The sequence below is a fragment of the Rutilus rutilus genome (assembly GCF_951802725.1).
Source record: "Rutilus rutilus genome assembly, chromosome: 16".
Classification (NCBI taxonomy): Eukaryota; Metazoa; Chordata; class Actinopteri; order Cypriniformes; family Leuciscidae; genus Rutilus; species Rutilus rutilus.
This window is the reverse complement of record NC_140224.1, coordinates 37,302,146-37,327,145: the sequence shown is the minus strand read 5'-3', so window position 1 is coordinate 37,327,145 and position 25,000 is coordinate 37,302,146. Positions and strand designations below refer to the sequence as shown.

The window sequence follows — 25,000 nt, the reverse complement described above, 5'->3', positions numbered from 1 at the left end:
TTACACTAAAACACTTTTGCACTAAAACATATTTGATTGATTGTTTTGAATCTGCTTTGATCTGAAGTGTATGAAGCCTGTAGAGATTAAGCTGATGCGACTTTACTGATGTATCCCAGCAAGAATATAATATAAGAACGTTTTGCTTATGAAAATGTTTTATTTAAATTTTTTTTATGTTCAAAACGTTATTTTATTAGTTTTTTCTTGGTTATTCGAACATTAAAGGAACATTTATAGTATCATTTTTCACACATTATGAGAACGTTACATTTGAATGTTCTGAAACGAGTTGTTACATTTAAAAAACCGTAAGACGAACGTCCAGCTGAACTTTAGAGTTCGTCAGTGAGTCACTTCTGTTAACCTGTCAATCATCTGATTACTGATGCTGCTAATAACCTCAGACAGGTCAAATATCTCTAATCGCGAGTATGATTATGATTCATAAAACCATAACAAATAATAACTGCGTGGCGATGAAGGTGTGACTCACTCTTGATCAAAACCAAAAATCACAGGCTCTGCAAATCCTCTTTCCCCGACACACACACACACACACACACACACACACACACACACACACTCACCTCGATGATGATGATGATGGTGAAGCCCATGGAGATGAAGATGGAGGTTCCTCAGGAGTCTGTGATTCTGTCTGATTCTCCGAGACTCTGATGCGGAATTCTCGAGGTGACTCTATAAATCTCTCTCTCTCTCTCTCTCTCTCTCTCTCTCTCGCTCTCTCTCTCTCTCTCTCTCTCTCTCTCTCTCTCTCTCTCTCTCTCACACACACACACGCTCGCTCGCTCGCTCTCTCTATCTCTCTCTCTCTCTCTCACACACACACACACACACGCTCGCTCGCTCGCTCTCTCTATCTCTCTCTCTCTTACACACTCAGTGAGAGAGAGAGTGTGTGAGAGAGTCTCACTCACACACACACACGCTCTCTCAATTTTTTTTTTTTTTTAAATTCAAATGAGCTTTATTGGCATGACTTGTACAGTATTGCCAAAGCATTGGCCATCACATAGGCAATGAACAAATAATCAAAGTCAATAAATCAATCCGTGAACAAATGCATGAATACATTTATATAAACAAGAAAAAAAGGGGGAAAAAACACCTTTGTACATTTGTACCAACATTCAGACAAGAGTTTTCTCTCTCTCACACACACACACACACACACACACTCTCTCTCTCTCTCTCTTCAGTCTCTCCCTCTCTTCATACTTTCAGATTTCAGCTGTTTTCACTACTTTAGTGAACTTGTTCTGACATCATGCAGGATCTGTACATCTGTTTGTTTGGGTCATTTCAACTTAAATTCGGCTGCATTAAACTGACTGATAATGAGCTGAATCTTGTAGAACTTTTGAAATAAGTTAAGCAATTTTCAACTTTTTTTTAAAGTTAAAGCCGTGTGTGTGTGTGTGTGTGTGTGTGTGTGTGTGTGTGTGTGTGTGTGTGTGTGTGTGTGTGTGTGTGTGTGTGTGTGTGTGTGTGTGTGTGTGTGTGTGTGTGTGTGTGTGTGTGTGTGTGTGTGTGTGTGTGTGTGTGTGTGTGTGTGTGTGTGTGTGTGTGTGTGTGTGTGTGTGTGTGTGTGTGTGTGTACCTAAATCAGATCATATGATAAAACACTCATTTGCCTCCTGATGTCCAGAGGTTGTCGTGCTCCTGCTTCTCCTCTTCATGTGTTTCATCATCAGTGTTTGTGTGATCGTGCAAAGCATGCTGGGAAACATTGAGCTCAACTCATTATCATTATATTACGGACACATTATCAACAGGGTCATTTTATGAACAGTTATTGTCTTGTGGAATGTAAATATCTGTTATGTCAAATATAGATACTAAATAAAAAACTGAAATGCAATTTATAAAATCCCCAAACTGCTGAAGATGTTGCAGCTTCTAGTGAATGTTTGATCAGACAAAACTACTCGGTTTTACTGCATTGTTTTATTCATTCACTTTTTTAGATGTTAGGCTTCTTAATTTGAAGATTGATTCATATTTATAATTTATGTAGATTTATATATTTTGCTTTAACGGCTTCTGTTCTGATCTGAAGGCGGATTCATATTTTTTCATGAGATTATGGATCACAAGAAACTGTTTTTGTGGCATTTGGAAAAGTTGAACAGAGTTAAAATGTTTAATTTTATTTATTTATTTATATATATATATATACATTAAGTGGCCACATTTGGAATTGTTTCATTGTCACGGACAGTCAGTAATAAGCCTATTGATTTTCATCATTATTTATTACTAGTTAGACCAATTTCATGCGTTAATTTTCATGTTTATTGTTAAAACTACAAAGAAAAGTTATTATACATATTTACAGCAGTGTGTAATTGAATGGATTAATGTGTGTTTGACATTCGTAGTACAAAAAAATCGAGTGAGTGATTTGACGAGTTCTCGTGTAACATCTGTGTTTGACTTTATCACAGCGACCCCTGCTGGACACACACTGCATTACTCACACACACTCTGCTGGACACACACTGCATTACTCACACACACTCATCTGAACTCAATCAGCTTCATCTCTGCAGGTGTGTGTTTATTTGTTTATTTAAAAGGATCCCCGTTAGCTGACGCCGAGACGACAGCTAGTCTTCCTGGGGTCCAAACAATACATACAAAACCCAATAATTACAATCACAATTACTCCCAAATATATCATATATAAATACACACAAAGAACAGGAAAAAGTAACAATACAAAAAGTACTGATTAAAATAATCATAAAATAATGAAAAACAACATATAGCACATGATACAACCTCACTCAACCAATCCAGACCATATTATGATGTTGAAAACAAATACAGTCTTAGTCTTTTTTTAAAACCAGTCTTTCCCTTGATGTCATGAACCCCAACTGGAAGATTGTGCCAAAACACAGTTGACCTATAAAACACGGTCCTCTTCATCGAGTCAGATTTAGGTAGGGGTAAAGAAATCCCTCTTGTGTAATGTGAATGCATATCTGAACAGTAAATTATATTATCATAAAGAAATTTAGGAGTCCGAGTGTTAATAATTCTATGAAAGTATACTAACATATTAGGGTGTTTCTGCAACTACGGGCACTTTTAAGTCCCAGGAGTGAAATTTTAGATTTATGTTAAAATTTGTCATTTGATGTTTCATAAATATAAACGTAGTGTCAATACACACCTTGACATAAAAAATGATGAATAAATAATATGATTTAATGTAAAATTATGAAGCATTTATAGGTCCAAACACCATTTTTGCTCATGTCCCACACCCGTGGTTTCAATGTTGAGATACTTAAAATTAGCTCATTCTTTTACAATATGACATTATTTCAAATGGAATTGTTTAATATACAGATTCATTTACAGCATCTTAAAATTCTTTGTATTATTTACTGATCATTTTTATGATTTTTTTAACTAAATGTGCCTGTCCCACACTTTTGAGTCCTTACCGCAACAATGAAAAAAAGCTTTTATTATGAAATTTTATCGAACACAAACAAGTCTAGTTTCTATGGAAACAGAAATTATCACATGAGCACATTGCTGACAGACTGGACCACCACACTACCTCACTCACAAGATACCAAAAAAATAAGGTACACAACATCTTTTCTGCTCTAGTATTTATTGTGCGTCCTTACCATTCAGCTTAATAATTGTGTATTTATAACTACATTTTAAAAATAAATGTATATTACTGTTGAATTCACATATATTAAGATGTTAAGAGTCAAAACTAATGTGGTAGGCCTTGCTAGCTGCCAATTAGCTAAAATATTAGCAAAAATGTCATTTCCGCAACATGTCTTTACCGCGGCAAATTTGGGTGTTGTGGTAAAGACTTTGTTGCGGTAGAGACAAATTCAAGGTTTACTGTATATTAAATTACAAATATTTAGTATATTATTAGTACTTAAGTATATATTAGTACTTATATTAGTATATATATATAAACATGCCATTTTTTACATTAAAAATTTAATTTTGTCCTTACCGACACAAGATGTCATTACCGCAGCACTGCTCTATTTTAATTTTTTTTCACATTTTCATTTGCAAAAAAAAAAATGTTTACACTTAAGTTGAGATGATTAACACATTGAAATGGCAACATCTGTCATAAAAAGTTAATTATGTTATCTTTTGTGTTTATGGAAACAATTGACATCTAAGGTTACTGTAAAATTTTTACATGGCATAGAAAAAAACATGAAATTCCCTATTTTGTATACTATTTTTTTATATCAGTATTTACAAAACTGCATCAAATTTGAAAAAGCTATTTAAATATATTACATTTTTTATAGAAATTACTAAAGAAAAATGTATAAAATGAACGTTATTGTAACATTGCGGTAAGGACACTTTTTAAGAAGATGACCCGAAAAACATAAAGAATAAACATGTTCCAGATTAAAATCTTAACAAATACATTATATTTTGTGTAAATCTTTATATGTATTACAGACTGTGATGGTTAAAATTGAAATTCATAGAGGTTTATTTTTTTAAATTAGGATAGTCAAAAGTGCCCGTAGTTGCAGAAACACCCATTCAGCCAAGCAAGACGTTCATGCATCTCTGCAACACTAGTTCTCGAAGAACGACCAGTCTTGCTGCCTTGTTTTGAGCCGCTTGTAGTTTCTTTAAATGACTGCTTGATGCAGAGACCATACAGCAGAACACATGCTGTGCACACTTACGCATTACTGCAACAGCTCTACACATTTTAGCAACAACTGTGTTGATGTGATCAGACCATGACAACGTGCAATCAAGCCAAAGTCCAAGAAGCTTCACCTTTTTTACTTGCTGTACATTTGGACCATTTACTTGTATATTAATTTTAGGATTATCAGATAATCTATACTTAGAACCAAATATTATACTCATAGTTTTTGAAATATTTAGAACAAGTTTATTTGTTTTGATCCAGTTATACAATTTGCTGATCTCACAGAACCTGATTAAGCTCTGAACATGTAGAGGCTGCATAATAAAGAGTAGAATCATCAGCAAACATAGTCAATGTAGCCTTACTGAGTATATGGGTCAATGACGTATAAGGATTTTCAACAGGCCAATTTTAAAATACAAAAAAAAATAATACCTGTTGCAATTGTTCAAACATTAAGGATGTTGTGTACAGCTAAATTCATTTAAAAAAAATTAAGTGATTTTAGTGTTTTTTCATCTATGAATTGTCCGTAGCCTTAAAAAATGTCATGTGGTGCGACCATGATTTATCTTAAAATTAATTAATTTCCTTAACATGCTTAATTTTTTTTTTTACAAGTTCTTGGTAATTAAAGTGTTTAGAAACCAAGTGTTTGCATTTCTTTTGAGTTTTTGTAAATAATGGTCTAATTTTTTGTTCTATAATTTCCAAGTTGCCTTCAAAATCTAGTTAACAGACTTATTTTTCCTGTAAATCACATAAAACTGATAGAAATAAAGAAAATATATAATTTACTAAAGCATACTGAATCAGTTATTCATATTTCAGCCACAAAAATAAGATATTTTATTTTAATTGAATACAGTGATAGCTTTTATTGGTCGCACCACATAAGTGGTCGCTCCAAATGACACGAAAACCTTATATAGTTAAAAATCTATTCAAAGAGATCAATGAACAATACATTTTATACAAAAAAAAAATAGATTTAAACCAGATTTTATACAAATTTCACAGAATTTTCCTGAACATAAACATTTAATAAACTTTTTTTTATAAAACTCACATCACAAACACAAGTGCACCATTTAATTTAACTTGACTTAGAATTTCTTTCTAACAAATAATAATGTTATAGATATAAATTATTTCATAAAAGTATTGTATACAGGTAACATTTGGGGTCAATAGTTTTTTTTTAAAGAAATTAATACTTTTATTAATCAAGGACATATTCAGTGTCACATTCAGGAGCAGGCTATAATGTTACGAAATATTCTATTTCAAATAAATGCTGTTCTTTTGAACTTTCTATTCATCAAATAATCCTGACATATAAAATATATCACAGTTTCCACAAAAATATGAACATTGATAATAATCAGAAATGTTTCTTGAGCAGCAAATCATTAGTGACCCTGGATCACAAAACCAGTCACAAGTCACACAGGGTATTTGTGGCAATAGCCAACAATACACTGTATGGGTCAAAATTATCGATTTTTCTTTTATTCCAAAAATCATTAGGATATTAAATAAAGATGTTTTATATTTTGTAAATGTCCTACCATAAATTTATAAACATTTATTTTTGTGAGTGAATATAGCAATATCGCAAACATAAATGGACAACTTTAAAGGTGATTTTCTCAATGTTTTGATTTTGTAGCACCCTCAGATTCCAGATTTTCAGTTGTATCGGCCAAATATTGTTCTATCTTAACAAATCATACATCAATAGAAATCTTATTTATTCAGCTTTCATATGATGTATAAATCTCAATTTAAAAAAATTGACCCATATGACCTTGACCCATTGAGTGGTTTTGTGGTCTAGGGTTACATATTAGAATGATTTGTGAAGGATCATGTGACACTGAAGACTGGAGTAATGATGCTGAAAATTCAGCTTTGATCACAGGATATAAATTACACTTTACTGTATATTCACATAGAAAACAGATATTTTAAACTGTAATAATATTCCACTCTTCTCCTATCAGGGTACTCTGCTCTTGCTGCAGGGTTAGAATTTTTTCGCTTGGCAGTGGCATCTGGTAAAATAGATTAAAATAGTTTTAAATAAATAAATAGGTAATAATAAATACACTACAAATAAATGCAGTATTACTAAACTGAAATTACATGCTCTAATTTATTTATTTATTTTTTTGCATTTTTCTCATATTGTACAAAGAGTAAACACAAACTGTCTGAAATATATTTAAAAAAATCCCAAATTGCATAAAAATCTATTCCAAATGATACTAAAGTAAAGTACTTTGTTTTATATAAACCGTCAATTGAATATAAAAGCATAAAACTGCCAATATAGGACATATATCTATCATTGAAAACAGTCTGCAGTGGTCGCACCACATGATATTTGGTCGCACCACATGATATTTTCAAATTCAGTCATAATTTACAGGCACAGAATTGGCCACCTAAACAAAACAGGCTAGCTTGCCAAAAAAGGTCACTATGAAATTTATAATAAAAATATATATTTGTAGAAATAACTTTAATATTACTTTTTTTTTGAGGTCATACCACATGACATCCAAATTTGGCAACTACATACCAACCATTACAAAGGTTTATTTTTTTTCCAATTTTAGAGAATTACAAACCTGCTTGCTGCTTCCATGGGTCCTTGGTAAATTGGTTTATGATGTAACGTCCTGTGTTTGAATAGTTTTCAACATATAAGTCTCAAAATGGTAGTTCCTTGATGGTCGCACCACATGATATTTCATAAAATGGACATCATCGGACAAAGTTTGTTTGTATATTATGATGGAAATATAAATGCAAATGCTTTGAATTTTTTTAAAGGATTACAAAACATTTTGGAAATAGTGCAGAATATAAATTTGAATAAATTCAGAGTAATTTCAAAGATGTTTTGATTGTTTTCAAAACAGAAGTTATGGCCGGACGGTCGCACCACATGATGTTTTGACACTTTAAAAAATAAAAAATAAAAAAAATAAGTAAAGGTTTTTGAAAAGTTAAAGTTAAAAAAAGTTAAATACATGGGAGAGGTACTACAAATATGCAGTATCTTTTTAGGCATTTAAACCCATTTTTGCCTGAAAAAATGCAATCGGACAGAAAATGTAGGCGTCACGTCATTGACCCATATACGGCATATCATTTGTAAAAATTGAAAATAACAAAGGTCCGAGGCAACTTCCTTGAGGAACACCACAATCCAGGGACTTGCTACAAGATAACGCACCATTAAAATAAACTCTTTGCGACCTCTCTGACAAATAGCTCTTAAACCACTTGATTGCTGAAGAAGTAAAACCATAACTAATAAGTTTGGAAATCAAAATGTCATGGTTGATCAGATCGAAGGCAGCACTGAAGTCTAGTAGTAGTGTACCCACCAGCATTCATGTTAGCCAGCTATCCGACATTTGTGTCATTGCAGTGCAGGTGGAATGACCAGACCTATAAGCATGCTGAAACATCGTAGTCAAACCATTGTTAGAAAAGTAATCTTGCACTTGCTCAAATACAATCTTTTCCAATAATTTACTTAGAATAGGCAAAATGCTAATAGGCCTACTATTTGGACCACAGAAAGTTGATTTTGTGTCTTTGGGTAAAGGAATTATCGTACCCTCCTTCCAAAGCTTTGGACACACACCACTAATCAGACATCTGCTGAAAATGTGACAGATTGGTTTAGAAATATGTCCAGCTGATCATTTCAACAGCCGACTGTCCAAGTTGTCTGTACCAGCAGACCCACCACCAGTCAAAGATCTCAGCAACATTTCCACCTGCACAACATTAACCTGATGAAATTCAAAACTACACCGTTTATCTTTCATAATACACCTTTCTATCAGCTCATTGGAGTTGGAATCAACAGTGTATTTCATTGTCTCTCTAAAGTTAGAAACCTTATTAACAAAATAATAATTTGCAATCTGTATTGGCTTCGTCAAATAAACTCCATTCAATTCTACAAAAGAAGTACAAGTAGATTTTTCCCCCATGATTTCATTGAGTACATTCCACATTCTCTCACTATCTATACCACTATCGTCAATTCTCTTCTGAAAATATTTTTTCTTTTTCACTCTGTTCACCTTGGTCACATGATTCCTTAAAGTACAATAACATGTTCTGTCCTCGAGAGTCAGAAAGAACCGCAACCTTTTTAGCCTCTTCCCTTTGAGCCATTAACCCTTATGTGCTGTTGGGGATGTTTTCATCCACTATGGGGTATTTTTGAGTCTTAATTTGGCCATAACTTACTCTGTGTTTCAGCAAATGGAATGATTTTTGGTGACAAATCTTATTTTGACACATATTTTGGGAAAATGCTTTGAAATTTTTCAAAAACTCAACAGTACACTGTGGGCAAATTCACTACCCTTTCGTTATGTTCGTGGCTGAAAACAGCCACTACTTTGAACTGCTGTAAAAATGTATCAGATAAATATTTTTTTCAATTTATTTTTTGCATAAATCTATTAATCAACCTCAGTCCTGCTCAAAACTACTAAATGTTGAAAAAAAAAAATCAGGATTTTAACTCTTTAATTGCCAAATTCGTAAATGATGTCACTGATTTGGGGAAAAAAACACACAAAATGACTGATTTTCAATATAAAATGTGATTGTGGACTGGATTTTTTTTTTACCTTTTATCACAGTCTTGGACATGTCAAAGATTAGAAACAACATTGGTTTTGATGCATTGTTAGTTTTTGTGCAGCATCAGATTTGAACTTTTTCTCCCTCATTTACTGTTCGTGGCTGTTTTTGCCCCATTGACTTCCATTATAACCACATTTTTTGATTGCAAAGCCATGACACCATATAATCATGCATTTTTGATTGTTGGTGGTTTTCCTTGTTGGGAAGAGGTAAAATTAGTCATTTTTACTGTTGATAACCAGATGGCACCATTAACCCTTTAGATAGGCCTGTCCAAAAAAAAAGCTTAGTCTCTGGCTTTTACATGGAGTTATATGGAGTTTATATGGAGTATAATAGCATAATAAAGTGTGTCATAAAAAAACAGCCACGAACAGTAAATGAGGGAGAAAAAGTTCAAATCTGATGCTGCACAAAAACTAACAATGCATCAAAACCAATGTTGTTTCTAATCTTTGACATGTCCAAGACTGTGATAAAAGGTTAAAAAAAATCCAGTCCACAATCACATTTTATATTGAAAATCAGTCATTTTGTGTGTTTTTTTCCCCAAATCAGTGACATCATTTACGAATTTGGCAATTAAAGAGTTAAAATCCTGAATTTTTTTTCAACATTTAGTAGTTTTGAGCAGGACTGAGGTTGATTAATAGATTTATGCAAAAAAAATTGATTTTTTTTTTTATCTGATACATTTTTACAGCAGTTCAAAGTAGTGGCTGTTTTCAGCATAACGAAAGGGTAGTGAATATGAACAATGCACAAGGGTTAAGCTCCTTAACTCAGTATCAACCCAAGGAGCACTTTTGGCTTTAACTGTACATTTCTTTAATGGGGCATGATTGTCAACAACTCTCATAAAACAATCCATAAATAAATTAAGGGATGCATCCACATCATCAATGTCACTTATCAAATTCCATTTAATATTATCCAATTCATTTAGAAAACTCTCCTCATTAAATACCCTATAAGATCTTTTCATAATGATTTTAGGACAGGCTCTAGGTAGCTTCGTTCTCCTGGAGACAGCAGTACAGTCGTGATCACTAAAGCCAACTGTTACAGACACGGGTGTTGAGAGCACATATCAGGATTATTAGTGTAAATATGATCAATACATTTTGATGTTAAAGATCCTGTATTGTTACTAGAGATAAACCACAGGTGTCTGTCATAGCTTTAAGCTTATTCTTCAGAGGACAAATATCAGATAGCCAATCAATATTTAGATCACCCAGCCAGTATAGCTCTCTGTTTTCCTCAGTCACCTTGTCTAGCATATTACATAAACCATTTACATACTCTATCCTGGCACTAGGTGGCCTATAACAACAGCCAAGAATAATCGGTTTTAAATGTGGAAGTTGTACCTGTAACCATAACACTTCAACATCATCAACCATTAAGTCACGTCTCAGTTTAACAGGGAAATGGTCCCGTATATAAATGGCCACACCACCTCCAAACCTGTTTCCATCATTTCTATAAATTGAAAACCCCCCTATATCAACATCTGATGTGTCTATGAAGTGATCCAGATGAGTTTCAGAAATCATAAGTATGTCTATTTTGTTCAATTGCAAAAATAAAGACAGGTCTTGAATTTTGTTCCTTAGACTACATATATTAATATGTGCAAGGATTAAACCTTCAGGTATTTATACTGGTCATCTTAGTTGAAGGTAAATAAGTCCTATATTATAATCTAGTTGAATATCTTGTACCCTAAGTTATTTTATCATCATCAAATAGACTACATACATATAAGTCCTGCACACAGACACACATGCATGTACACAAACATATATCAATTTGAGCTTTAAAGCTCATTAGGCCTATAACTGACTTTGTCCAGCCCTTGGGGTGATGATCAGTTTATCATACTTCAAACTGGCTTTATCACCTCTCTCTCTGGCAGCTTTCACCTTCGGCCACAACTCTTTCCTCCTCAGTTGCACAGCTTCAGAGAAATCTTCGTTAATGTAGATCCTAGTGCTCTTTAATTTCTTGGCAGAAGAAAGAATCAGCTCTCTGTCTTTAATGCGAAGAAGTTTGACAACAATTTTCCTTGGCCTTCCCCTCTCCTGAAACTGACCAAGTCTCTGGGCACGCTCAATGTCCATGTTTATTCCATCGAAGCACAAGTGTTTTGAAAGCATTTCTCGCACCTTTTTCGCTGATTCACACCAATTCTCTCCTTTCTCGTCAGCAATGCCATCGATTAAAATATTTGTTCTCCTGCTCTGGTTTTCAATGTAGTCAAGCTTGTTGAACGTTGCATCCAATTCCTGCTTGGAAGTAGTGATGTTTGTCTCAAATGCCCTTATCTTTGCCTCAATCTCAGTGCATCCCATCTTCTCCTCTTCAAACTTTGGGTAAATTCCAAGCTGGTCTTCAGCTCCTGTACATCTCTGATAACACCATCCAATCTTTTGTTAGTTCCATCCATGATCAGCTGAATGAAACATTTGAAGTTATCTTGCTGCTGCAATAACATATCTTTATAGATCCCTCTCTGCTGCTCCATTAACTGGGAGAGTACACTCATTGTAACAACAGCATCCTCCTCACAAGGAGATGTTTTAGCATTTTTAGGAGGCATAATGTGTCTTACCAGGATGTACCGGAAGTTGATGAAAGTTGCAAATGTTGATGGTGACAGATCTGTTTGTCAAGGTCCTAGTAGGCCTAGTAGGCCCAAAAGCCCATCAACCTGGGCTACAGCACAAGCTCAGCGGATAGTGGAAATATTGTCCCCAATATTGAGACGCAATTTAAATAAAATGCAACTTGAGTCAATTAACCACTAAATTTGAGAATACCAGAAAGGATTCAGTAGATTTTTGTTAGATTCTAAGAGGCCAGGTTCTCAGAGAAAACTCCTGGCAGCCATCTTGCATGTGCCTGCCTGTGTGTGTGTTAGTGATGAGTCGTTCATGAACGATTCGTTCACTGCGTCTGTCACGTGACAAATGAACGAAAGACTCGGAAGGTAAAGTAATTATTTATGTTCCCTGTAAATTATTTTTGACTGCATCATAATGATTTCTTAATTCAGAACATGATAAAGACTGCGTAGGTGGATGTGTTCGGGGAATTTGCCAGTTAAAAGTATAACATTGAAAGCCCCTAAATGAACGAAATGATTCGAAAAAAGATTCGTTCATTTTGATGAACGAGATCGAACAAGAGAGTCAGTAAAATGATCCGAACTTCCCATCACTAGTGTGTGTGTGTGTGTGTGTGTGTGTGTGTGTCAGCTTTCATCTTCACAGTGCGCTCATCCATATCTCCAGACATCGAGCAGTTTCTGTAACTCAGAACATGATTTTAACTTTCATCCCACTTATAAATAACAAAAAAAAGTTTATATATTTAGTTTTTTGTTGTTGTTATTGTTAATTGAAAAAGATACAACCACGCTTCATTTCCCTGATCATGTGTGCATAAGTTCTGCAATAAAAAAAAACATAAAAAAAATAGCTAATAACAAGTGACACAATGAAAGCAATTTGGTGATCATAATCAGATTTAAATATCTGCTAAAGATCGTCATTTAACAGACCTATATGGTCTGATCAAAGTGTTTTGAGATGACAATCTTTAAAAAATATATATTTAAAAAAAAAATTAGAAAATATATTTAAATCAAATAATGTTTTTTTTTATCAAAATAAATAACAGCTTTTATGGCAGAAAAAAAATAAAGAATGAATGACATAAATTTAACAGTTTTAATAATGATTGCACTGAGACGTGTTTCATCTCGTCTATTTATTTATTTAATATTGGAATTATGTACAGAGTCATAGAATCTATATTGTAAATGCAACAAGCAAGACCGGAGGAGCGGGACAGTTCTCTCTCTCCGCGGAGAATCTTTGGATCGCAGTAATGTTCCTCAAAGCCAAACTGAAGAAATAAAACTCAAATGACAGAGCGCTTTCATATCAGCCGGTTATCAATCACATTAAATGGGCTTAATGTAAGAATTTCTGTGTATTAATCGTTTTCTTTATAGCCAATGTAAGGACAGCTTTAAAACGAGACCTTCAAACATGGTCGTCTATGAAGGACTCGGGAAAATCAAAAGCATGTGACGTTCACACTCGCGAGTCTTTCTTCTGTTCAATTACACATGAAACTAATGCTTCTATAATGATGCGTCATCATTCAACAAACGCAGTGATTGGACAGATGTGTTTCTCATCATAAGACCTGATCCAGGATCTGTGCACACGTCTACAAAACAAGTGAACATGTAATATAAAAAAAAAAAAAATCGAATAATCGTCAGCTGACACGAAAGCACTCATCCAGAGGACAAAACGTATAAATGTGTTTTCATACAGAGACAGTTCGGGTCCAGAGACTCTCGGGTTCAGAGACAGAACGCGTTCAGGGACTCTCGGGTTCAGGGACTCTCGGGTTCAGAGACAGTTCGGGTCCAGGGACTCTCGGGTTCAGAGACAGAACGCGTTCAGGGACTCTCGGGTTCAGGGACTCTCAGGTTCGGGGACTCTCGGGTTCGGGGACTCTCGGGTTCGGGGACTCTCGGGTTCGGGGACTCTCGGGTTCGGGGACTCTCAGGTTCAGGGACTCTCAGGTTCGGGGACTCTCGGGTTCAGGGACTCTCGGGTTCAGAGACAGAACGCATTCAGGGACTCTCGGGTTCGGGGACTCTCGGGTTCGGGGACTCTCAGGTTCAGGGACTCTCAGGTTCGGGGACTCTCGGGTTCAGGGACTCTCGGGTTTAGAGACTCTCGGGTTCAGAGACAGAACGCGTTCAGGGACTCTCGGGTTCAGGGACTCTCGGGTTCAGGGACTCTCGGGTTCAGGGACTCTCGGGTTCAGGGACTCTCGGGTTCAGGGACTCTCGGGTTCAGGGACTCTCGGGTTCGGGGACTCTCGGGTTCAGAGACAGAACGCGTCCAGGGACTCTCGGGTTCGGGGACTCTCGGGTCTGGGGACTCTCGGGTCCGGGGACAGAACGGGTTCAGAGACAGAACGCGTCCAGGGATTCTCGGGTTCAGGGACTCTCGGGTTCGGGGACTCTCGGGTCTGGGGACTCTCGGGTCTGGGGACTCTCGGGTCTGGGGACTCTCGGGTCCGGGGACAGAACGGGTTCAGAGACAGAACGCGTCCAGGGATTCTCGGGTTCAGGGACTCTCGGGTTCGGGGACTCTCGGGTTCGGGGACTCTCGGGTCTGGGGACTCTCGGGTCTGGGGACTCTCGGGTTCAGAGACAGAACGGGTTCAGAGACAGAACGCGTCCGGGGACTCTCGGGTTCGGGGACTCTCGGGTTCGGGGACTCTCGGGTTCGGGGACTCTCGGGTTCGGGGACTCTCGGGTTCGGGGACTCTCGGGTTCGGGGACTCTCGGGTTCGGGGACTCTCGGGTTCGGGGACTCTCGGGTTCGGGGACTCTCGGGTTCTGGGGACTCTCGGGTTCTGGGGACTCTCGGGTTCTGGGGACTCTCGGGTTCGGGGACTCTCGGGTTCAGAGACAGAACGGGTTCAGAGACAGAACGTGTCCAGGGACTCTCGGGTTCAGGGACTCTCGGGTTCAGGGACTCTCGGGTTCGGGGACTCTCGGGTTCAGAGACAGAACGGGTTCAGAGACAGAACGTGTCCAGGGACTCTCGGGTTCAGGGACTCTCGGGTTCAGGGACTCTCGGGTTCAGGGACTCTCGGGTTCGGGGACTCTCGGGTTCAGAGACAGAACGGGTTCAGAGACAGAACGGGTTCAGAGACAGAACGGGTTCAGAGACAGAACGTGTCCAGGGACTCTCGGGTTCAGGGACTCTCGGGTCCAGAGACGGAGAACTGGAGTCCTCGGAGGAGTCGTGATGGAGGGAACGAAACGAAGCCGGCGTGACGCTCCGTGTTCGTGATGACGAGCCGTAGATACAGGAATGTACAGATGAGATCATGATTCCCAGCAGAAGTCAGTGATTATACAGCGCCTGGTTCTGGACGGCTGAGAGAAACACACATGAACACACGTCACACACACACCAACAGGTTCTCCAGTCGACACTACACAAACACAACCGCTGAGAACAACAGCTTTCACTGAAATAACTCAGTTCCTCTGCTCCAGCTCTGGTGAACTATTATACAGCGATATATTAACACTTAAGTCCAACTTTACATTCAGTACTAAACTCGTGGGTTACACTTTATTTTAATGTGCCCCTGTTACAGTGTAATTATAGATTTAAGTACTGAGTAATAATAATTAACTACATGTACTTACTATAGGGTTTGGGTAGGATCAGGATTTGGTTGAGAGTTAATTGCATGTAATTATGCCTAATTTACAGTTATTACCATAGTAAATACATGTAACGTGTGTAACAAGGACACATTAAAATAAAGTGTTACCACAAAAAGATTCACTTTGTGCTGGAAACGCTGGTCAGAACCGTGAAAACTCACACAAACATGCACAAAAACACCTTTAGCAAGTGATGCATCTATTAAATGCAATCAACAAATCATCAAATACCATTAAATATGAAGTATCAGTATAATACATGTTATTTTATTAAATTGCAGGGCTTGTTTTGTGGAGAGTTTGGTTAATTAGGCCAGTAAGAGACTATTTAAAGGGGTCACAACATATCTTTTGACATAATTGTACCATTAAAATATCCTGAAAGTTTCAGAGCTTAAAACATCCTCACAATAAATGAAGCTCCAAAAACAGCTGATCTTGATTGGCTGGATCTGTGACGTCACATGAGCAAATACATCTGCATACGCCCGCCTCCAGAGCAAGACATCGACCAATAGTTGTACCACATCAAACCATAGGCCCCGCCCACCGGCACCATAGGCCACACCCACTGATACCATAGGTTGGTTTATTTTAACGGCGTCCCGGATGATGTTGCAGGATTATATGTGTGTTCGGAGCGTTCGACTGAGACAGAGTAATGGAGAGTAAATGAAGCAGTAATTGATTTCATTATGCTTTATCTGTAAATGATAATTATGAATAATGTTTTTTAAAACACTCGCATGCAATGGCGAGTGGCCGTTAGCCAATCACAACAGTGGGCGTTTACTGACACGCCTTAAACGAGCCGTGCATTAAAAACGGATCATTTCAGACTGAGGCTCAGAATGATGGTTTTAAATAATCGGTTTCTGCATGTATTTGTAAAAATGTAAAAAAAAAAATGATATACATTATAAGTGAACCTCAAGGAACATAAAAAATTAATAAAAATAATCAAAACAATCCATGTCATGACCCCTTTAACTAAATATTTCTATCAAATAAAACCTTTTAAAACACGTTTCCAGGGTTCAGAGATCTCCGCTAGCACTTCAGAACAGTTCTGATGTGATGAAGACTCGTTGACTGAAGTCATGTGATCCGCGCTCGAATCACAAGGTTTGGAAGCTTCACCAGCACATCTCGACTGCTTTACTGTTTACATCGTCTCGAAATACAACTATATGATCGTGCAGCTCTAATGAGACTATAAGGCATGAAGATATTAAGATATTATACAACTAACATCATGATTTTATTGAATATCCACATAGTGGTCATTTCAAGAATGCAAATCTAAAGGCTCACCTGGGATTCAGATCCTAGAAAAGATTCTTGCTTTTCTGTGAAGGAAAAGAGAAAGAGTTCAAGAAATTGGACATTAGTCGTAAAAACTGCTAAAATAAACCTATCAGACAATAATAACTGCATATGAGAATAGATCTATTAAAGGAACACTCCACCGTTTTTTGAAATAGGGCTTATTCACCTTCTTTCCTACATTTAGATAGGTGGGCAAATGCATTTTTGTCTCAGTGCATGCATTGTTTTAGTTTGACAGGGTCGGCGCTAGCTTAGCTTAGCATAATCAATGGAATCCTTTGTTGCCAGCTAGCATGTCCTGAGTAAAAGTGATATATATATTAAAAAAAACCCACCTAATTACTTCTTGTGGCCTGCGTATTCACAACAAGTACAAATAGCGATGCAGATTAACACTAGGTGATTTCCTATGCAGATATTGACTTGGGACTATATTAGGGGGAAGCACAGGCGAAGCACTGCTACTTGGGCGCAGAGATATCACGCCCAAGTAGCCGTGCTTCGCCTGTGCTTCCCCCTAATATAGTCCTTAATATATAAGTCAATATCTGCCTAGGAAATCGCCTAGTGTTAATCTGCATCGCTATTTGTACTTGTTGTGAATACGCAGGCCACAAGAAGTAATTAGGTGGGGTTTTTTTTTATATATATATCACTTTTACTCAGGACATGCTAGCTGGCAACAAAGGATTTCATTCATTATGCTAAGCTAAGCTAGTGCCGACCCTGTCAAACTAAAACAATGCATGCACTGAGACAAAAATGCATTTGCCCACCTATCTAAATGTAGGAAAGAAGGTGAATAAGCCCTATTTCAAAAAACGGTGGAGTGTTCCTTTAAGCTTGAGGGAAATCCTTTGGGATGTTTGTTTCTCAGGGATGATGTGGGAATAAAGCTTGGTTGGTCTAGTTTTTCTAACAGGACTGGAGAATTACTTTTAGAAATTCTTCATAACTTCCACAAATGTTGGTGAAGCATTAGTACAAACATATAGAAGATATTGAAGAAAGTTGCTCATTTTGTTCGGATCAGCCTGAAAAAATGATCTTGTTTTTATGTTGTCAATCCCAAAGGATTCATCTTTGCATGAAATCTGCACATCATGTTCATATAACTTGCAAAGATGTTCTTATATATTTTGGATCAAAAATATTTTTGGAATACTTTGGAATGATTAAGATTTATTAATGTTTCTGAAAGAGTCTCTTCTGCTCACCAAAGCTGCGTTTATTTGATCAAAAATACAGTAGAAATAGTGAAATATTATTATAATGTAAATCATCTGTTCTCTATGTGAATATATAGTCAAGTGTCATTTATTCCTGTGATCAAAGCTGAATGTTCAGCATCATTACTCCAGTCTTCAGTGTCACATGATCCTTCACAAATCTTCAGAAAACTTCAAAAAATCATAATTATTCCAAACTGGTAGTGTATAACTGCTAACGAGCAGAAAGATCCTGATCCTGAGCGTCTGCACAAAACGACACACTTACCAGAACCCAGCCTCAGCACTTCCTGTTTCATCACTTCAACACAAAACAAACAGAAAAGAAGAACACATGCAAGACAAAAGACACACACACACACACACACGCAAGAAAGAACAGCAGAACCGGAGATGTGCCGGAAAACAAGGAGTTTTAATAGAAATAACTCAAAGACATACAGCAAAAAAACAAGAGAAACAAACGAGCAACTTAAGCAGAATGATGACATCATGACATGGCACTGATACACACCTTACAGTAACATCCCGCTACTGAACCCTTACTGTAAAGTGTCCTTTACACATACAAAAGCTGTAAAAGTATTTCCAAAGTCAAACTTTAGAGAAAGAAGAGGCTTTTCAAATGAAAAGTGATATATTTTATATACATATATATATTAGCGCTGGGCAACGATTAATCACATCCAAAATAAAAGTTTGTTTACATAATATATGTGTGTGTGCTGTGTGTAATTATTTTGTATATATAAATACACATATGCATGTATATATTTAAGAATTTTTATTTATTTATATATAAAATATTTATATTTATATATAATATAAATTATGTATAAATATTTATATACAGTATATACATGCAAATATATCTTAAATATATTCATGCATATGTGTGTTTATATATACAAAATAATTATACACATATATTATGTAAACAAACTTTTATTTTGGACACGATTAATCGTTGCCCAGATATATATATTATATTATATTATATTATATTTATTACTGGCATGTCAGTCTCTGAGAAGCTGTGGTAATAATTTGTGCCAGACAGAACTCACACTCACACTCACACGAACATCTCTGCTAGTTTTCCTGGAGGTGTTGATGATGTCAAGCAGATCATGCAGTGTGTGTGAGTGTGTGTGAGCGAGGGAAGCGCTCAGAGTGTGTGTGAGTGTGTTTGAGTGTGTGTGAGCGAGGGAAGCGCTCAGAGTGTGTGAGTGTGTGTGAGCGAGGGAAGCGCTCAGAGTGTGTGTGAGTGTGTGTCAGCGAGGGGAAGCGCTCAGAGTGTGTGAGTGTGTGTGAGCGAGGGAAGCGCTCAGAGTGTGTGTGAGTGTGTGTCAGCGAGGGGAAGCGCTCAGAGTGTGTGTGAGTGTGTGTGAGCGAGGGAAGCGCTCAGAGTGTGTGTGAGTGTGTGTGAGCGAGGGAAGCGCTCAGAGTGTGTGTGAGTGTGTTTGAGTGTGTGTGAGCGAGGGAAGCGCTCAGAGTGTGTGAGTGTGTGTGAGCGAGGGAAGCGCTCAGAGTGTGTGTGAGTGTGTGTCAGCGAGGGGAAGCGCTCAGAGTGTGTGAGTGTGTGTGAGCGAGGGAAGCGCTCAGAGTGTGTGTGAGTGTGTGTCAGCGAGGGGAAGCGCTCAGAGTGTGTGTGAGTGTGTGTCAGCGAGGGGAAGCGCTCAGAGTGTGTGTGAGTGTGTGTGAGCGAGGGAAGCGCTCAGAGTGTGTGTGAGTGTGTGTGAGCAAGGGAAGCGCTCAGAGTGTGTGTGAGTGTGTGTGAGCAAGGGAAGCGCTCAGAGTGTGTGTGAGTGTGTGTGAGCGAGGGAAGCGCTCAGAGTGTGTGTGAGTGTGTGTCAGCGAGGGGAAGCGCTCAGAGTGTGTGTGAGTGTGTGTGAGCGAGGGAAGCGCTCAGAGTGTGTGTGAGTGTGTGTGAGCAAGGGAAGCGCTCAGAGTGTGTGTGAGTGTGTTTGAGTGTGTGTGAGCGAGGGAAGCGCTCAGAGTGTGTGAGTGTGTGTGAGCGAGGGAAGCGCTCAGAGTGTGTGTGAGTGTGTGTCAGCGAGGGGAAGCGCTCAGAGTGTGTGTGAGTGTGTGTGAGCGAGGGAAGCGCTCAGAGTGTGTGTGAGTGTGTGTCAGCGAGGGGAAGCGCTCAGAGTGTGTGTGAGTGTGTGTGAGCGAGGGAAGCGCTCAGAGTGTGTGTGAGTGTGTGTGAGCGAGGGAAGCGCTCAGAGTGTGTGTGAGTGTGTGTGAGCGAGGGAAGCGCTCAGAGTGTGTGTGAGTGTGTGTGAGTGTGTGTGAGCGAGGGAAGCGCTCAGAGTGTGTGTGAGTGTGTGTGAGCGAGGGAAGCGCTCAGAGTGTGTGTGAGTGTGTGTGAGCGAGGGAAGCGCTCAGAGTGTGTGTGAGTGTGTGTGAGTGTGTGTGAGTGTGTGTGAGCGAGCTCAGATCGCAGTCTCCAGGCGCTTCAAGGGCTTTACCTTCTTCTTGGCCTGAAGCATCTCCTGATAGGCACTCGATCTGATGAACCGACTGTAGGAGTCGCTCTTCATGAGCTTATAAATGTGCTCCTGATGGAACAAATACAAGAGCTTTCAGTCACATGATGATGATGATGATGATGATGAAGATGATGAAGGGATAATGATGAACTAGTGTTCTGGGTCTCGTTTATAAGCGTGCGTACGCCACTGCCCATGCAAACGTTGTGATCTAATTAAAACACACTTGATGGGAGAATGTGTGTGTACACCTGTTAGTAACTCTGATGCGTACAAACGTTTTGGCGACACCGATGATGATCTGAGCGACTGATGAAGGAAAACCACTTTAATATTCATGATGAGTCTTAATCATAAACACAGGGATGTTCACAATAACAGTTTAAATACATAGAATGATTTAAACTCTGGCATATTTAATCTAAATGTAAAACATCCTCATTAATGGAGTTAAGCTCTTAAATTACATCAAATCATTACCGAGAAGTTACAACATTTATTATATTCTAATAAATAGCACTATTAGTAGTGTATGCGCTGCTGCTGAACAGGTTTCCTGAGGCGTGTGTGTGAACGTCTGCTCAGCGCATGATAACAGCACAACTCACGCTCTGAGGAAATATCTACACGCAGATAATGATCAATAATGCACAATAAGGCCGTCTGTGTCCATTAAATATATAAAGCAGTTAAAAACACTATTTGGCCGGTGGAAAAGATTGAGAAAAACTTTCTCTGAAATGTATTTTATATTATTTGATTTATTTATTCAAAAGCAAGGCAAGGATCTTAGCAATGTAATGTGACGCACATCCACATCTCATATTCTCCTAATGTCTTGTACTGTTAAACATGACATCACGTGGATGAATATGCAGATGATATGCAGATGATATGCAGATGAGGATATAGTAAAATGAGGCGTTGTAAGCTCATATGTGGTTATTTCGGGGCTGAGACGCATGTGAACACAATCTTCCGCTGACTGGGGTTATAGAGGGAATGTTGCGCACTTTGGCCTTTAGGCGCTCGTACACTTTTAGATCCTACACACAGATGTATAAATGGTCATTTTGACCCGGAGAGGATTTTCTTTTCCCCAAAACTGCTGGTTAATGCGATCGCATGTACTAAAACTTACTGACTTTGCTCACAACAACTTCTCCATTTTTTGGGGCTTTTCCGAGTCAAAAATGACCTGCCTACAAAAAACTGCTTATAAATCTCTCGGTTTGGTGTGTAATCTGCAAATATTGGATTGAATCTTTTTATCAACTTTTAATTCGCACAGGTTTTGTGTTTCTTTTTGGATTGATAATAGATCTGAGCTCATGCATGTGCTGGTGGATTAGCTTGAGTGAACTCAAGAACTGAGGTGCATCGGTCCACTTCAACGAGGCCTAGGATCAGTCAGTTCCAGAGAGAAACACGAAACCTGTCCTAACTGAAAGAAAACTAGTTGATAAAAAGATTGAACCCAATATTGAACCCTCTGAATCAACAATGCTACATTTTCTAAATGTCATAATCATTTGTTAACAAACAAGTATTCATTACTTCAACGAGCTCATTGTCTCTTTAGCTCGTCATTTTTAGCTAACTGTGTTTTTATACATGTACATTTCTGAAATACAAAACTTAGACAGTCACCTCTGATAACAGATCACTCTAAATTGCAAAGTGGACTCATGCATTTTCTGTAAAGCTGCTTTGAAACGATTGTGAAAAACACTATACAAATAAATGTGAATTGAACGGAGTATCTGGTGATGATAAAGCATGAGGAGAGATTCACAAGCGCACACCAGATGAAGGATTTCCAGCTCAAACACAGACCTGAGCGTCTTCGAAAGCGTATCGGCCGGGATCTTTGACGTTCTGCGTGGTTTTGTCGTAGCTCTTGGAGTCGACGTTGATGGCACTGGGAGCTCCCGGAGCGAGGAACTCTTCCCAGATCTCCTGAACTCTGCTGGGAACCTCACGGATGGGACGCTTCTTCAGCTCCTGGACCGACAGCCAAAACCTGCGCACACAAGATGCCCTTCAGAACCTACACACTGGACACAGGGTTCCCAGCAAACACCGCAGCGAGCAACTGTGCGCTTAAAAGACGTCTAATAATTTTGCCTTGTTTTAGCCTAGACATCTGAGCCGTGTTTGATGGCTATTAGACGTCTTTTAAATGCCACGTTGCTTGCTGGGATGCTGCACACTTTTTAAAGTCAAATTTAAGGCTTTTTAAGACCTGAAGAAATTAAAATTAATAATGTAAATTAGGGGTGTGCTATAATATTGAAAGTTCAAAGTTTTGTTGATAATAGTGTGTTTTTGTGCTGGTTTAGGCCTGTTGTTGACAGCTGACTCATGAAGATATTCATATTATTCATATTCTAGGCGGTGGTCAGTTCACAGCAGTGACAGAAATGAACATTTCTATTAAGGGGCAATATTTGCCACCTTAAATTGATTTCCAGGGGCATTTTTACCTTTATAAGAGCATTTTTTCTAGCGTATTAGATGTATGAATCACCTTTTATGTCAAATTCTAACATTCAAATTAAATTCTATCAGAATAATAACAGTAGGGGGCTGTTACCAGTCAAATGAAAGCATTATCAACTAAATCCATCTTTGCAATGCAGAGGTGGCACCAGAAAGTGGCATTAATATATTTATACACAGCATTTATAATTGAGATTTTTTTAAATTCAATCTTTAAATATGAAATGATTTCTAATTTGAACTTTTTAATTAAAGGGTACTTTACACATGAAACTAGAGCCGCCAGTAGGTGGCAGCAAGTCACTGTCGTAATAAGCGAGTTGAGGGAGTCGTTCATTCAGCCGATTCGTTCAAACGGCTGATCCATTCGGGAAAGCAGCAAGTGATGGGATTCGATCATTAATTACACTGATTCGTTCAAAATGCGGATTCAGTCCGTAAAATAAAAAAGTCATCGCTGTCTGTTGCATGGAGACCCGATTCTGGTACGATTTTATTTCGACATTTTTGTCGGCGAAACAAACAAACAATATTGTGTCTAAAATATAACTCACATGTAAAATTTAAGACTTTTTATGGCCTTCAATTTAAAAAAATCTAATTAAAGACTTTAAGGATCCGCGGGAACCCTGTATAAAGCTGCCATTGTTACAGTGTAATTATATATTTAAGTACTGAGTAATATTAATTAACCACATGTACTTACTACAGGGTACCCCCAGGATCCTCCAACTTAAATTCAAGGCTTTTTAAGACCTTTTTAATACCATTTCAAATGAAATTCAATGCCAACTTCGTACCAATTCCGACAGAAGTATGAGGGGAAAATGTAAAATCTGTATACATTTTAAACCCTAAAAAATAATTATGTACAAGTAGACTATTTGAATTAAATAAAACATTTTATTTAAATTATCAGTCATATTTAATACATACGCAGCAGCGTTGTAGCGTGCACGTGTGTAGGCCAATGTTAATTTTGGCAGCCATTTTTGATTTAGTCTTACTCTTCATCTTCAGACGAAAATGCTTATTGGTCTTAGTCACATTTGAGTCATTCTGCCTTTCATAGTTTTAGTTGACGAAATGTGTTTGCATTTTTTGTCAACTTTTAGTCATTACTTTTAGTCAAACTGCAGTTACTTTAATTTTGGTAACTATTTTATATGTAGTCTTTAGACAGAAAATGTCATAATTATTCTCTCTAGGCCAATTCGATTAAGCTTATGAGAAATAAAAATTAAGCTAACAGGCTGTATTGACATTGCACTCTTTAGCAGTAGCACTTGTGCAATTCTACATATCCCTTTTCCTTAGTTCTCCAATTTTTTAGAGTGCCGTACCCCCTCTCTTCCACGACTGCAGTCACATCTTTCCATTAAGGGACAATATTTGCCCCATTTAATCGATTTTTCCATTTCATTTTTCACCTTTATAATACTTTTAAAAATAAATAATGCTTTAAATAAAACAATGTTCAATAAATATTCAATGCTAAAAAACGTTTAATATTAATAAAAATATGATATTAAAATCGCCAGTAGGTGGCGGTAACTCATTGTCTTTGTCAAAGCCACAGAGTTTGTTGCAAAATAGAGCAATAAGCCTGTTTAAAATTTAGTACATCACTTAATGTTACCCTTTTTTTTTTTTTTACTGTTGTATAAAATCAATGTCACATTTGAAATCGTGTGGATAGTCGGGAAACATTGCATTCTTGCTCGCATAATGATCAACATTAAAAACACTGCTGTATATCAGCCTGCATTTT

General features: G+C 37.6%; 2 protein-coding genes across 4 annotated transcripts in view; both read right to left on the bottom strand.

The window, feature by feature from the left end:
• grem2b (gremlin 2, DAN family BMP antagonist b) overlaps window positions 1-721 on the bottom strand; it is a 7,964-nt gene extending 7,243 nt beyond the window's left edge. Inside the window, exon 1 of the mRNA XM_084433769.1 lies at window positions 591-721. The gene's annotated coding sequence lies outside the window, so the exon portion shown is untranslated. The remainder of the gene's footprint in view (window positions 1-590) is intronic.
• A 14,091-nt stretch (window positions 722-14,812) lies between these two features.
• Window positions 14,813-25,000, bottom strand: part of rgs7b (regulator of G protein signaling 7b) — a gene marked incomplete at its 3' end in the record, with an annotated part of 48,059 nt that continues 37,871 nt past the window's right edge. Inside the window, exons 15-18 of one of the 3 annotated variants that reach the window (XM_084433756.1) lie at window positions 22,564-22,750; window positions 20,707-20,796; window positions 16,992-17,026; window positions 14,813-15,377 (exon numbers count right to left, since the gene is read on the bottom strand). In XM_084433756.1, the coding sequence (XP_084289882.1) occupies window positions 17,006-17,026; window positions 20,707-20,796; window positions 22,564-22,750 (298 nt within the window). Of the gene's footprint in view, window positions 15,378-16,991; window positions 17,027-20,670; window positions 20,797-22,563; window positions 22,751-25,000 lie in introns of those variants that run through there. The other 2 variants (XM_084433757.1, XM_084433755.1) reach the window with 2 other exon arrangements.